We start from the raw sequence: 16,357 nt of genomic DNA on the forward strand, positions 1-16,357 counted from the left end.
TTGAATTCCTCATTAAGACAATTAGATAGTTTTAATCACGGTGATTAATAATTCAAAGTATGCATGCAATCAATCATAAGCAATTAAATAAAAATCACATATTCATGCTAAGACTCAAGACTTCGCCCTAGCAAAACAAATTAGTTACGGATATTCATAATTAAAATCATAGAAAATATTATTAAGAAGAAAGGAATGAAAACACCTTAAAGTAGAAAATCTCAAAGAACTCTAGCAATTACTCTCCATCTCCAAAGTTGCATAACAGAAAGCGTAGAGAAAAATTGGGGCCGGCAAAGCCTTATACCCTACGCCAAAAACCAACACACAATCCCTAGAAAATAGTCTTTTGTTCCAACTAGGAAACCAAATAATAAATAAAATATCTTAGAAAATAAAGTCCTAATTATGCTAGGAGAATCTGCCAAATACTTGTCCAGCCACGTTTTAGCCTCAAATATCCTCCAAATCAAGCCCATGATAGCTTGTTTTGAAGATCAGAAAGTTCTGAACATATCTCCAGAAAGCCACGAACCCATCTGAGGTTATCTTAGGCTCCAAAAATGTAATTCAAACCCAAAACGTCACTATTCCAGCACTGCACATCGCTCCTTTATTTTATTGCCAGAAAATCACCGCTAGGTAGAAAAATTCCAAATTTTGATATGATCAAGCCAAGTGACTCACGAACATCCTCCAATTGGAATTACTCCAAAATTCGTCCATTTGACCAGTTTCGCTCCAGAGGAAGTTGAAAGTCCTTTATTGAAAATACAATTCAAAGTATCAAAATTCTTCCAAAACATACTAAGAATAGGGTTAAATATATAATATAAAATCTACTCATTAGTAAACAACATGAGTTTGCCAAGAAAAAAACTTATGATAATTTTCATGCCAATTCTAATACAAAATTCAACTGATACCAATGCAAAATTCCAATACCAATGTCAATACCAGTCCCAATGCGCACTTCCAATTCCAATGCTAATGCAAATACCGGATGAAAGGATAGATACGAATTCCAGATGCAGAAACAAATGCAAATTCCAGATGGAAATAAATGCATATGTTGATGTTGTGGTCCTTGAAAAGAAACATTTGTGCGTCTCTAAATGAACAAGATTTTTATATTCCAAATACAACACAAACAAATAAAAGAAAAAAATGGTACCACATACACAACGTTAAAAACTTCTCGAGTGGTTTGGCTACCAGCCCAAGTACCCTAGTGACTGTTGCGGTGGGCAACAACATAGCAAACTATATATGCCCAAAAGTACAATCCTTCTCGTGTCACCCATATGAGCCTCAAAACCAACTAGTGGCTTCCCCTAAAGCTCCTCTTGAATTTCTAATTGCACGTAATCAGCAGCCCATGACACGTAGTGTACCATCATCTGGTGTTCTGATCAGAAAAATATCTCTCGAAAATCTTTGTATCTTTCTTCGTGAAACCGTTATAATTCTTTTTTGTTTCTCTTTTTCTTTTGCTATCATGCAATTGCTTCTCCTGTCTGCATCAGATTTTCAGCGCTTTCTGTAACCTAGTTTTCAACGACAACTAAACCGTCTCAACCCAAATAACAATTCCTATGGATCTATTATATAGAAAAAGCAGACAGAGAAGCTAAAGAGATGCAGAACCGACAGACAAACCAACACCAACAATGATTGAATTTGCTCTGATATCATGTTAAAAATAAGAATATGTAAAATAGATGAATTAACGGACTAAAAAATTATGAATAATACGTAATCCGAAAACAGTAGTGAAATCAGGAATTGCTTATAGGGGATGGGCGAAATTTAAAAGAGTAAAATGTTCCAAAATAAATGTAGACAACCAAATTCTTTTATATAATAGACAATATTAATTTTGTTCATATATTTATCAAGACAAACAATTTACAATTGTTGCCGATGAGATTTTATGCTGTAAATTTGCTACTCGTTCAATAACTTTAAGGAAAGGGGGCATTGCAGTGATGTCCATCTCTTTGATCATATTACTATATGGCCTCGTTTGGTCAAGATGACTGAATTTACATGTTTGTCCATTGAAATAAAATCCTAAAATTCAAATGAAGCCTATATTTGATACAAGCAACTCTTGTATGATATGCCAAATGTAAAAACAATGATTTATCATACCAATTTGAGTTTTTTGCAAACATATTTACCTAATAAAAAAGAACTTTTTTAAAAGATAAATATTGCAATTTTAACCAATAGTTGATGTGTCAATCCCTTTCAAGCATCAAATTATGATAAAAGCTACACCCTTTCGAAAAATGGTAGCTAAATTTTGCCTAAAAATCTATGATTTTGAGACACCATTTGATTCCCATAGTAAAATTAGCAGCAAAAACGAAAGATCAGAATGGTGAAAAGCTAGTTCTAAATCAAAAATCACATTGCAATAAAAATCAAGTAAAAAATGCTTCAAGATTCAATTCTTTAAATTCCAAGCAAGAACAAACATACCCGCTTATTCATCAATAATCATGTGATTCATATTAATAATCAATACTCATATTACGTTAGAATTCTTATAAAGAAAGTCAATTATGTTACAGCCCGTCCCAGAATTTTTAATTCCGAGGACATGAAATTACGAAAATGCCCTAATACGTGACTAAGGTATAATTTTTACGTTCGTTATATCTAAGCTCCTAAAATTTGGTAAGTAGAGTGGAGACTTAGACTTAAATTTTATGTTAGAATTTTGTAGTTGGGGATTGGGTAGGATCCCACACCCCTTAATTCTCTCCCTCTTTCCCGTGCTTTGTCTCTCTCTCTCTCCTCCCTCACGAAACTCTCAGTTCTCTCTCCCTCTCATTCGAACTCACACGGACCACCACAAAACCACCCTAAATCTATACCAACGACGAATCTAAGACCATCATTGGAACCCTGAAGACTCCACGATCACGATGGTATCCATTTCAGGTAAGTTTTGCTTCGGAAAACCTTAGTTTCAAAGTTCCCGTGAAATGGTACTGTTCATGATCTTCTAAATGACTACGTTTTAGGCTAAAACAAGATCACAGCGAGCTTAGTGAGGTCCCAACGAAGCTCGGAGTGCTTCGTTGGAAGTTTTTGGACGAAAGAACACGGAGATCGACGAGTTCAAAGTTTGGCCGGAGCTTTCGAGGTGTTTTCCGGCGAATCCCCGGCGAGTTAGGAGTCGAGGTAGGTATCAATCTCTTCGTCTCGTCAAGTACTACAACTTTCCTTTTTGTTTCACTCAATTTCGTTGAGTATTGAAGAAGTTATACTCATTTGAAAAATTTCCAGTTTCCGGCGACCTCCGAGGCTTTCGAGGCAGTTTCCGGCCAAACCACGGCGAACTAGGTGTTGTGCAAGGTACCATTCTCTTTGTCTCTTCAAGGGATACAACTTTCGTTTTTGAATCACTTGATTTCGTTGAGAAATGACAAAGTTATGGCAATTTGAAAAACTGCCCGGAAAACGGCCGCCGGAAAAACCAGTCCGGCGACCCAAGGAAGAAGATGGTGCTACAGTAAAAAAAATAAATAAAAATAAAATTATTTTAAAAATATGTCGACGTCGGTGACGTCGAGTAGATCACCGTGGTATATTCATATACCCAATTTGAGCACCGTATGAGAAAGTTATTAAGGATTGTTGGTTAGGTGTTCGAATAACGTTTTATAGTTTTGGTGAAAATGTGAATTGATGATCCGACCGTTGGATCGTCACCAAACTTTGATACGTTGTAATACGTAATATTTAAGGACTATTGGAACTTATGGATTAGGAATCCGAGTTACGGATCTTCCGGAATTGGAGTTGTAAGTTCATAAAATAAAATGTTAACCGTCACTTAGTTTTGGAAATTGACGGAGATCCGACCGTTGGATGGTAATGAAATTTTAGGATGTTGTCCTAGAGATATATTGTGGACCTCTGGAAGTTATGGATTTAAAATCTGAGTGGCAGATCTTCCGGATCGATCTACGTAGTGACGTATTTTATATAAGTTGTATATTCTATCGATATGAATTCTGAGGTTGGATTTGATTATTGTTCTAGGCGGCGATCGTCATGACGCCTTGATGTGTGGTGCTAGGGAGTTGTTGGACGAACTCCAGGTGAGTGGGCAGTTTTGTTTTTCGTATACATATATAATTGACGTTTCCCAGAAATTGAAAATGTTACGAAAGTATGCTTTAAATGCAAAGTATAAAAGTATGTTTTCAAATGCCATGAGTAGATTATATGAAAGATATGATTTGAGATGCCATGTATATAAGTATATGAAAGTATGAATTGATATATGATGCATATGTATGAATTGGTGCGGTGGACGCACAGGTGAGTATCAGGTGAGTATTTATTATTGTTATGATGATGTTGAGATATATTGAGCTCATAACCTGCACCTTGGTATTAGTGCTTATTATTATTCACCGCATCGCATGCTCACCTTGGATCCAAGTAGATGCTAGTCGTACAGATCACAGGGGGTGGTTCCGACATGCCAGTCGTATAGACCATTAGAGGGGTTCCGACTGGTAGGTGACCTTAGATTATGTGCACAGATGATTTATGAGAAAAGCACTAGAGCATATTATTACACCATTAAGTCGTACAGATTACATTAGGTAATTCCGACTTATGTGCAGTGTAGTGCCGTACAGGTCATACTAGGTGACTCCGGCATGGCCGAACAGGTCACAGTTGGTGACTCCGGTTAGATGAGATTTTGAACTCTACATTCAGCCGTACAGGACCATTGTAGGGTCTCCGGTTGATTTCTTTCTTGCACCTGATATGATTATTGCTGATGCATTCATACTTAACTGTTGAATTTAGACATGGCATGGCATGATTGATAAAGATAAATGTTGAGATAGTAAAAATGAAGTTTTGAGAATATATATGTATATTTATATTTTACATTTCTGGGAAAGTATACAGGTTTTACGGAGAGGGGTTACAATGTTTTGAGAAATGTTTGGATTTGGAAAAGAATTGTTTTACTGACCCACTCAATTTTGGTTTTGCGCCCCTCCAGGTTCAGGAATCACAAAGGTGTGGTGACTACGAGGAATTCGACGGTGTTCTGACAGATTGGACAAAATTAGGACTCACCTTCGGGTGTATTAACTTAAATTGTATCTTAAAGCTTCCGTACTGTGCAAATGGTTACGTCACTCTCACGTGACGGCCAGCATGCCCTCCTTCGGGACGGGGTGTGTCAGTTGGTATCAGAGCATGGTTGCAATCTTGTACATTTTGAGAAGTTCTAGTGAATTCTGTCAGAACTACACCGCCTCGTAGCAAGCCACTTAGTTAGAGGAATTTAGTCTCCCTGATTTAGCGGTTTAGGGGAAACTATTATTATGGTGATTCAGTCTATTATTAAAATTGACATTTTAAGACGGGTTATGAGTTGAATTTGAATCACCTTATGGAATGATGAACCTGAGGGAACGAAGTAACGGTTTAACCATTTGGAAAAGATGTTTCAGATTATGCAAGTCAAAGGAAATTTCCTTCTGACAAGGGGTCGAGACGACTACCTGGTTTTGGTTATGAATTTGTATCCTGGTGGAAACAGGAGCATGATTTGTTGTCACCGGAGGAACAGTCGATTGAGAATTGTTTAAGGACTTGTTTAAGGAAAAATTTATCCCTCCGGCATTTATCAATGGTAGTAAGCAAAAGTTTGCAAATGTGAATCAAGGAAGTTGACGATAAAGTTAATGATTCGTCATATCAAGAATATCGAAGGATTCAGAGTTTAAAAAGAAGTGAAGCTAGAATTAATTCTTCCAGCTGAGGTTTTATTGTCGCTGGTCAGAGTAAAAGTGATGGATATACTGGTAATCCCAGATATTTGAGACAAGGTGTCTCGAGTAAAGGAAATGTACTTTGTGGAGCAGGTACAAAATTAACACTTTGGGAAGTGTGAAATTAATGAATATGTTTATGTGAACAGAGGGGACACAGAATTGTGGATCGTCCCTAAAATCAGTTGTACTCAACAATTTTCCATGATATCATAGTGTCAATTCAGCAGAGTTATGGACTTAGTAGTTTGGTTGGATTGACCATGAGTACCGAGAGATTTGATGAGTTATATGTTCAGCCGTACAGGCCACAAGAGGTGGATCCGGCTGACACATGAGAAATTGGTGAGTTATAGGCTCGGCTGTACGGACCATTAGATGTGGATCCGGCCGGCGTATTTACTGGGGAATTGATGTGTAAGTCGTACAGGTCACTATAAGTGACTCCGACTAATGTGCTAGCATAGATGGTTGAGCTAGAGAATCAGCCGTACAGGTCATTCTAGTTGACTCCGGCTGATATATTTCTGAGTATGGACGATGATGCCAAAGAAAGTAATGTTGGAACGTGATAGAGGCGTATATGTGTATTCTAATGAAGAAAAAAAAATGATAGTATTACACCTTTGGGAATTGTTGCTTACTTATCGAGACAACGATGATTTATCAGTATTGCGGGCTGCAGACCGTAATATTAATAACTCATTCGTGGATTCATTAAGCAAGCAACCCGGTAGATTATTTTATGTTAGTATTGTACTTATTTAGAATGCTTAATAATAATAGAATATATATTGTATCAGTTAATTCTGTTCCATTAGATTGGTTGGTTATAATTGTGACAAGACAGAATGTTACGGGAAACCAGTACTTTCCATTGATCTGGATGACCAGAGATTACTTTTGTTAGTATGCAAAGTGGATTGAGTCAGGCCGTTATTTATGCTGTGAGAGCAAAGCGATTGTTTTCGAAAGGCTGTCAAAAATACTTAGCTCATGTGGTGCTAAATGATGTTGTTTGGAGTAGTGTGAATAATGTAAAAAGGGGTTAGACTTTCTTGATGTCTTCCTTGAAAGTATACCTGGATTTCCTTCAGGCAGAGATATGAGGTTCACTATTGATTTGTTGCCAGGTATAAATTTATGTTAAAGATTGGTTCATGATGAGTTAAGGGAATTGGAAATTCAGTTGAGAGAATTGGTTGATAAAAGTTTTATTCAACCTAGTACAACACTGTTGAGGAGCACCATTTTGTTGGTGAGAAAGAAAATGGACTTAGAGATTGTTCATTGATTATAGATAATGGAATCGGGTAACGAATGAGAACCGTTATCCATGGTGATGTACTGATGTTTATTTAACCAGCTCAGAAGTAATTGCGAAGATTCAAAGATTGAATTGAGATCTGGTTACTACCAATTGAATATTATAAGTGACGTTGATCATAAGATGGTTTTCTGGACTCGTTATAGTCTTTATGAAGTTTGGTGATGCTATATGGATACTCATGCTGTTTTATGAGTTATTGGATGAAGTATTCCAATAATGCCTTGATAAATTGATATCATTTTCATTGAAGATATTCTGGCATATTCTGAGCCAGAGCAGAGCATGTAAACATATTAAGTCGGTGAAGCAAAGATTGAGAGAACGTTGGTTGTATGCTAAGTTTAGCAAATGCTAAAGTTAGATGAATCAAGTGGCATTCTGAGATATTATATATTCTTAAGGTATTCAAGTGAATCCTTAAAAGATAGCAGAAATTGAGAATTTGGAACAACCACGAGTCGTAATTGAGATTTGGAATTTCTTAACTTACCAGGATATCTTGGATGGTTGTGAAAGAATTTTTAGTCATTGTTTTGTCATTGACGAGACTGTTGAGAAAAGAGGTTATGTATGAGTGGGAAGGAAATTGTAAGCAAAGGATTCAACAACTGAAGTATTTCCTCACTCATGCACGTATTTTAGTAATCCCAGAGAATAGTGGTAATCATAAATTTTTAGTGATGTTTCTTGAATGGTATTGGAGGCATGTTGATGCAAACGTTAGGGTGATTGCATACGTTTCACGATAAACGGAACCTCGTGAGATGAATTACCCTACTGGTGATTTGGAAGTCATGATTACCATTATTGTTGTGAAGTTATGAAGGCATTATATTTGGTAAGAATACAAGATTTTTACGAATCCAAAAAGTCATCAATATCCATTACTCGGAAGGAATTTAATCTGAGGCAACAAAGGTGGATTGAATTGTTTAATGAACAGGATTGTACGACCAGGGTGATCGTGGGATTGATATAGCTGATGCACTTGGTGAGAAGACTGCAGTAAGAATTAATGCTGGGTACGCTTGCCAAGATTATCTTCTTGTGGATTGGAAATCAACTGAAGTAAAGTTGAGAATGGAAGATCGAGAAGAAGTTATACTTGTTAAATTTCAAGTTAGGCCTGTTTGGTAAGGTCGTACTCGAAACTTAAATGTTTGACGAGGAAATTTAAGAATTAACCAAGGCAGAGAAAGAAGGGAAAAAGAAAGATTACAGGATTCGTGAATCGGATGGTATGTGGATACAAGAAAACGAAAAGTATGTGCCTAATGCTGTGGGTTTAAAGCAAGGAATTTTGGACGAAGTACACTGTTCAGCTTCTGCAATATTCCGAAAGTAATAAGATTTATCATACCATTCGACAGTTTTATTTGGTCAGCAGATTGAGGCAGAAAGAAATAAACCTTTGGATTGAGATAACTATTTTCTGTTTCGCAGTGGAAATGGAAAGATATTACTTTGGATTATGTGTACAAGTTTCCTTGTACATAGGATGGCTAAGACACATAATGTATTTTGGGTTCGATACGTTGTCACTAGGTGGCAGATTCGTCACATGAGATTCTGGTGCAACTATTGAGAATTAAATTGGATTCGACTTGATAAGGAACCAAGGACTATTTTAGATTGGAAAAAGAAGGTCCTAAGAATTAAGACAGAGTAAGTGGTAAAAGCTTTGTGAAGGAAATCATTCAGTAGAAAATTATGTGGGAGAAAGAGAATCGGATGAGAGAGATTTACCCGAAGTTATTGTTGGAGTATGGTTGATTTAGTTGGATACTGGAATTTCGGGGACGAAATTCTATAAGGAGGGGAGATTGTTACAGCCCGTCCCAGAATTTTTAATTCCGAGGACATGAAATTACGAAAATGCCCTAATACGTGACTAAGGTATAATTTTTACGTTCGTTATATCTAAGCTCCTAAAATTTGGTAAGTAGAGTGGAGACTTAGACTTAAATTTTATGTTAGAATTTTGTAGTTGGGGATTGGGTAGGATCCCACACCCCTTAATTCTCTCCCTCTTTCCCGTGCTTTGTCTCTCTCTCTCTCCTCCCTCACGAAACTCTCAGTTCTCTCTCCCTCTCATTCGAACTCACACGGACCACCACAAAACCACCCTAAATCTATACCAACGACGAATCTAAGACCATCATTGGAACCCTGAAGACTCCACGATCACGATGGTATCCATTTCAGGTAAGTTTTGCTTCGGAAAACCTTAGTTTCAAAGTTCCCGTGAAATGGTACTGTTCATGATCTTCTAAATGACTACGTTTTAGGCTAAAACAAGATCACAGCGAGCTTAGTGAGGTCCCAACGAAGCTCGGAGTGCTTCGTTGGAAGTTTTTGGACGAAAGAACACGGAGATCGACGAGTTCAAAGTTTGGCCGGAGCTTTCGAGGTGTTTTCCGGCGAATCCCCGGCGAGTTAGGAGTCGAGGTAGGTATCAATCTCTTCGTCTCGTCAAGTACTACAACTTTCCTTTTTGTTTCACTCAATTTCGTTGAGTATTGAAGAAGTTATACTCATTTGAAAAATTTCCAGTTTCCGGCGACCTCCGAGGCTTTCGAGGCAGTTTCCGGCCAAACCACGGCGAACTAGGTGTTGTGCAAGGTACCATTCTCTTTGTCTCTTCAAGGGATACAACTTTCGTTTTTGAATCACTTGATTTCGTTGAGAAATGACAAAGTTATGGCAATTTGAAAAACTGCCCGGAAAACGGCCGCCGGAAAAACCAGTCCGGCGACCCAAGGAAGAAGATGGTGCTACAGTAAAAAAAATAACGTTTTATAGTTTTGGTGAAAATGTGAATTGATGATCCGACCGTTGGATCGTCACCAAACTTTGATACGTTGTAATACGTAATATTTAAGGACTATTGGAACTTATGGATTAGGAATCCGAGTTACGGATCTTCCGGAATTGGAGTTGTAAGTTCATAAAATAAAATGTTAACCGTCACTTAGTTTTGGAAATTGACGGAGATCCGACCGTTGGATGGTAATGAAACTTTAGGATGTTGTCCTAGAGATATATTGTGGACCTCTGGAAGTTATGGATTTAAAATCTGAGTGGCAGATCTTCCGGATCGATCTACGTAGTGACGTATTTTATATAAGTTGTATATTCTATCGATATGAATTCTGAGGTTGGATTTGATTATTGTTCTAGGCGGCGATCGTCATGACGCCTTGATGTGTGGTGCTAGGGAGTTGTTGGACGAACTCCAGGTGAGTGGGCAGTTTTGTTTTTCGTATACATATATAATTGACGTTTCCCAGAAATTGAAAATGTTACGAAAGTATGCTTTAAATGCAAAGTATAAAAGTATGTTTTCAAATGCCATGAGTAGATTATATGAAAGATATGATTTGAGATGCCATGTATATAAGTATATGAAAGTATGAATTGATATATGATGCATATGTATGAATTGGTGCGGTGGACGCACAGGTGAGTATCAGGTGAGTATTTATTATTGTTATGATGATGTTGAGATATATTGAGCTCATAACCTGCACCTTGGTATTAGTGCTTATTATTATTCACCGCATCGCATGCTCACCTTGGATCCAAGTAGATGCTAGTCGTACAGATCACAGGGGGTGGTTCCGACATGCCAGTCGTATAGACCATTAGAGGGGTTCCGACTGGTAGGTGACCTTAGATTATGTGCACAGATGATTTATGAGAAAAGCACTAGAGCATATTATTACACCATTAAGTCGTACAGATTACATTAGGTAATTCCGACTTATGTGCAGTGTAGTGCCGTACAGGTCATACTAGGTGACTCCGGCATGGCCGAACAGGTCACAGTTGGTGACTCCGGTTAGATGAGATTTTGAACTCTACATTCAGCCGTACAGGACCATTGTAGGGTCTCCGGTTGATTTCTTTCTTGCACCTGATATGATTATTGCTGATGCATTCATACTTAACTGTTGAATTTAGACATGGCATGGCATGATTGATAAAGATAAATGTTGAGATAGTAAAAATGAAGTTTTGAGAATATATATGTATATTTATATTTTACATTTCTGGGAAAGTATACAGGTTTTACGGAGAGGGGTTACAATGTTTTGAGAAATGTTTGGATTTGGAAAAGAATTGTTTTACTGACCCACTCAATTTTGGTTTTGCGCCCCTCCAGGTTCAGGAATCACAAAGGTGTGGTGACTACGAGGAATTCGACGGTGTTCTGACAGATTGGACAAAATTAGGACTCACCTTCGGGTGTATTAACTTAAATTGTATCTTAAAGCTTCCGTACTGTGCAAATGGTTACGTCACTCTCACGTGACGGCCAGCATGCCCTCCTTCGGGACGGGGTGTGTCAAATTAAGCAAACATTCATGTTAAATTAGGAATTAATAATTTAAATTAAAAAAAGGTGGAAAGCAAGGCGGTGAGGTGGGAATTGGGAAGTGAATATGTGAGGTAGGCCTGGCAATTCCTGACACGACCCGATAACCCGACACGACACGACACGAAATTAACAGGTGTTCGTGTCGACACGATAACGAAACGGGTCGTTATCGGGTAACCCGACAAGCACCTGTTAAGATAACGGGTTTGTTCGGGTATACACGTGGGTAACACGATACACGATAAGCAGAATATTAATTTAATAATTTATAACCCTTAAAAAATACTATAATAATTTTATATATATATTAATTTAACAATTTTATACCCCTAAAAACTATAATAATTATATATATATATATTAAATTAACTATAATAATTATAATAACTATATATACTATAATAATTATACCCAAAATATTAACTATAATAATTATATATATATATATATTAAATTTTATACCCCTAAAAACTATAATAATTATACATACAAAATAAATAGATTTAAATCTACTTAATAAATAATATATATACACACACACACACACACCATTGAACTTCATGGGATACGAATTATATGAAACTAATTTCAACGATCCAACCGTCAAACATGTTTGTATATACTTCGAGATCGCATACGAAAAAAATTGAAAAAAAAAAACATTCAGAGAGCAAGTAACGGGACAAAACTTTTCGACGGTTATAAACGAAAAATCATGATTTAACGGTCATTTTAACTCCGATTTTGATGATTTTTTACAACCACACTCCTTGACCCTATATGAATACAATGATTGAATTCGATCTTCAATTTAAAATATTTACACTAGTGGATATCACAAAATCTTATGTTATACTTAATAAAAGTATGAATAAACTCTTAAGTATTAGTGAATCTATTGTTTTGATGGGATACTCATTCTACAAAACTAGTTTCAATGATCCAACCGTCAAACATGTTTGTATATACTTCGAGATCGCATACGCCAAAAATTGCAAAAAACAAACATTCAGAGATCAAGTAATGGGACAAAAGTTTTCGACGGTTATAAACGAAAAATCACGATTTAACGGTTATTTTAACTCCGATTTTGATGATTTTTTAAAACTATACTCCTTGACCCTATATGAATACAAGTAATGAATTTGATCTTCAATTTAAAATATTTACACTAGTGGAAACCACAAAATCTTATGTTATACTTAATAAAAGTATGAATAAACGCTTAAGTATTAGTGAATCTATTGTTTTGATTGGATACTCATTCTATGAAACTAGTTTCAATGATCCAACCGTCAAATATGTTTGTATATATTTCGAGATCGCATACGCCAAAAATTGCAAAAAACAAACATTCAGAGAGCACGTAACGGGACAAAACTTTTCGACGGTTATAAACGAAAAATCACGATTTAACGGTTAATTTAACTCCGATTTTGATGATTTTTTACAACTATAACACTCCTTGACCTTATATGAATATAATGATTGAATTCGATCTTCAATTTCAAATATTTACACTAGTGGATACCACAAAATCTTATGTTTATACTTAATAAAAGTATGGTATAGTACTATTGTTTTATTTTTTTTCATAATTATTTTGGTAAACTTCTCATAATTTGAATAATTTTTAATGTTTGGTTTTTCTATGCTTAGTTTATGCAGAAGATAGTTATGATGTGGAAAACCATACTGAAAACATCATCAACATAACTCTTGAAGGCAATAGATCAAGCCAAAGTTCCAATGCAATTTCATGATGATGGATGTAAATCGAGGATTTTGTAAATTGAGGTTTAAACTTTTGAGAAATATTTCACAACCTTGAAAACAAAAACTGTTTCATTTTGCATATCCTTGCACATTTAAAATTTGTAATAGATTAGTAGTGTATGTATTATTTTTTTATTAGGCTCTTATTTTCGAGTGTAGATGTAGTACTTAAATGACAAATGTGTTTTAATGTTTTGAAATAATATTTATGTGGCAATGTGTGGTATGTGCAAATTTAAGAAAAAAAATATATTTTTCTTAACGGGTCATAACGGGTCATAACGGGTCGGGTCACTTTACCCTGTTAAGGACCCGTTAAGATAACGGGTGTGACACGACACGACCCGTTAAGATAACAGGTATTACACGAAAACGACACGAGCACGACTGACACGACCCGTTTGCCAGGCCTAATGTGAGGTCAATGAGGACGAGTGGTCCCCCTTCTACTGTGTTTATTTTTTTGTTATTTTTTATGCCCAAACGACGTTGTCCAGGGTCTATTATTTTTACTTTTTAAAAGCAAACAAAACGATGCGTCGTTTTCATGGACTTGTTTATAACAAAAGAAAACGCAACCGCTGCATAGATATGCAGCGTGCAGCAGCCATGGCTTCACCTTGCAGGTTTTCCGATGACACCAGAGGGGCGAATGTCGCTTCTAAGCTTGATTTCCGACGAAGGGAGGGGCATCCCCTCCTAGACCCTCTGTAACTTCGCCACTGTCCGGAAAGACTAAATCTTGTTATATATTCTTTTTTTTTTTTGGACAAAAGGACATGCGAATTCATTGAATGAGAAAGACGAAATACAAATACAACAAACTAGCCCAATAAAGTGATGATAGCCAAAGCCTCAACCAGCAAAGGCCGACCACGGCCGATGCCATCCCCTCGCCAATAACCGCACAGGTAATCGCACGAAGAAAACCAACTCCGCGTCGAATTCTATGAAGGAATCGTACCACAAATCAACTAGCAACAAGGAAAAAACCCCAACCAAAAATCGTCGTCAAAACCTCCATACCAGAGAAGAACCAACATATATGAACCACCAAAACAAGTCCCTGCAGGTAGAACCAAAAACCAAAACAAAAGGGAAGGGGATGAGGCTAAGGGGTCATCTAAAATTCTTATCCTTATAAAAAATAAAAAATAAAAAAACCCCAAGACATAAAACACCAAATATATTCCAACACAATAATGCTAACCCCACACAGTACACTACAATAGCACAGTTAATAAGGTCACTGCCCCCTAGTACTGTTACCATTTTTACAATAATGCAGATTTCAACGATTTGATGAAGGTTTCAAGTTCTTTCAACCCTTCCTTGGGAGATTTAGCTTCACCCAACACCTTCACAATGGCACTACCAACAATAACACCATCAGCTCCCCACTCGGCTACTTTCTTTAAGTGTTCAGGCTTTGAGAGCCCAAAGCCAACTGCCACAGGTTTGCTTGTCGCCTCTCTAATTTCCCTTAAAAGGGTTGGAACTTGTTCATTCACGGATTCACGTACACCCGTAACTCCCACGGAGCTCACGAGGTATACAAATCCTTCTGAAGCTTCAACAATGTCTTTCATTCGATCTGTTGGAGTAGTTGGTGTAGTTAGTAGAGCCAACTCTATCTTATTTTTCACAGCTTCGATTCTCAAACTTTTTGTCACTTCAAATGGAGCGTCTGGAACCACAAGCCCATGTACCCCAACGTCCATAATGTTGTGCATGAACTTTTCAACACCATGGCTAAGAATTGGGTTGAGGTACGAAAATAGAACAATTGGACAAGACAATTGTGGCACCACCTCCTTCAACATTGACATAATTGCGTTGAAATTCGTCCCTCTTGCCAAGGAACGTGTGGCTGAAGCCTGAATAACTGGACCGTCTATTATTGGATCCGAGTATGGCACGCCTAATTCGATTAAGTCTGATCCGCAAGAATCGAGCATCTTCAAAGCTTGAGCCGTGGTTGAAAGATCAGGATCGCCGGCGGTGACGTAGGGGATAAATGCCACTTTGCCTTGGTCCTTGAGTTTTCTAAATGTTTGTGAGATGTTGGTGGTAGGCGAGGTAATGCTAAGAGCAGCCATTGGGGTTACCAGTCTTTTTTGGGTTGAGAGGGTACGTGTTTGAGAATGAGAATGGAGATGGAATGGGTTTTGAGGATTCTTAAGTTGAAAGCCAATACCAGTAGTACTAGTATATCTGAGAAAAGTAGCCATTGACTTTGTAAGGGTTTGTTTGAATGTACTTGCTAAAGAGTTGAAAATGTTTTTTTTATGAAGTAAAAGCACTTTAGTTGTAAAAAATGGTTGTTTGATAAAATTTTCAAAAATGCTTTGAATTGAAAGTAGAAGCACTTGAAGTAGTACGATGATGATTGAGCTTCTTTAAACTGGTGGAATATTTTGGTGGGAGGAACTGTGAGTTCTGAAAATATATATAAGTTCGTTCCAGGAACTAGAAGTTAGGAGGAACTAAAAGTTAGGAGGAACTAGAAGTTAGGAGGAACTTTCACCAAAACACAGAAAACAAGTTGAGAAAGTAGAATAGTCGTCGATATTCAATTAAACGTGGAAAACTTATTTCTAATAAACATAGCGTGAGAAATGTCTTTTCTTCAAGAAAAGATGGATCAGGGGCGCACACAGTGTGTTTGAGAGAGACGTTAATGGATCATGAATAGTATTAGATGGTATGAATAACGTGGAAAATTTGTAAGAGCATGAATAATATGGATAACGTGGAAATATTAAACAGAGCACTTCCATCCATTGCAATGGCAAGAGGGAAGGGTAGTACTTGGGCCATTACTGTTTACTAGTTTTTTGTCACATGCTTATGCCTGTTGTAATTGACTCTTTTCTATTGTTTTACTTTTTTTTTTTTTTTTAGTTTTACTTACTTTACATATTATTGTTTTTTTATTAAAATATATTTGAAAAAATTAATGAACGTAACCACACACAGCGTCACTATGTGGGTTCTTTTTTTGTGAATTTTTTTATTTTTGAAATCTTAATGGAATAGGAATAATTT

General features: G+C 36.8%; 1 protein-coding gene and 2 long non-coding RNA genes across 3 annotated transcripts; 2 read left to right on the forward strand and 1 right to left on the reverse strand.

The window, feature by feature from the left end:
• Nucleotides 1-3,041: 3,041 nt before the first annotated feature.
• On the forward strand, nt 3,042-5,233 carry LOC139193719 (uncharacterized). Its single transcript, XR_011578166.1, has 4 exons — nt 3,042-3,195; nt 3,301-3,369; nt 4,060-4,118; nt 5,045-5,233. It is a non-coding gene; the product is annotated as an uncharacterized lncRNA (long non-coding RNA).
• Nucleotides 5,234-9,202: 3,969 nt separating this feature from the next.
• On the forward strand, nt 9,203-11,568 carry LOC139193718 (uncharacterized). The gene is made up of 5 exons (XR_011578165.1): nt 9,203-9,357; nt 9,441-9,600; nt 9,706-9,774; nt 10,333-10,391; nt 11,318-11,568. It is a non-coding gene; the product is annotated as an uncharacterized lncRNA (long non-coding RNA).
• A 2,908-nt stretch (nt 11,569-14,476) lies between these two features.
• On the reverse strand, nt 14,477-15,959 carry LOC103405748 (tryptophan synthase alpha chain-like). The gene has a single exon (XM_008344770.4). The coding sequence runs from the start codon at nt 15,538-15,540 to the stop codon at nt 14,584-14,586; it is 957 nt and encodes a 318-aa protein (XP_008342992.3). The 5' UTR covers nt 15,541-15,959; the 3' UTR covers nt 14,477-14,583.
• Nucleotides 15,960-16,357: the final 398 nt, after the last annotated feature.

This window comes from Malus domestica, chromosome 17 (assembly GCF_042453785.1).
Source record: "Malus domestica chromosome 17, GDT2T_hap1".
Taxonomy (NCBI): domain Eukaryota; kingdom Viridiplantae; phylum Streptophyta; class Magnoliopsida; order Rosales; family Rosaceae; genus Malus; species Malus domestica.

What these genes read in the sequence shown, in the direction of transcription:
- LOC103405748 (XM_008344770.4), bottom strand. Translation starts at nt 15,540, where the DNA reads ATGGCTACTTTTCTCAGATATACTAGTACTACTGGTATTGGCTTTCAA.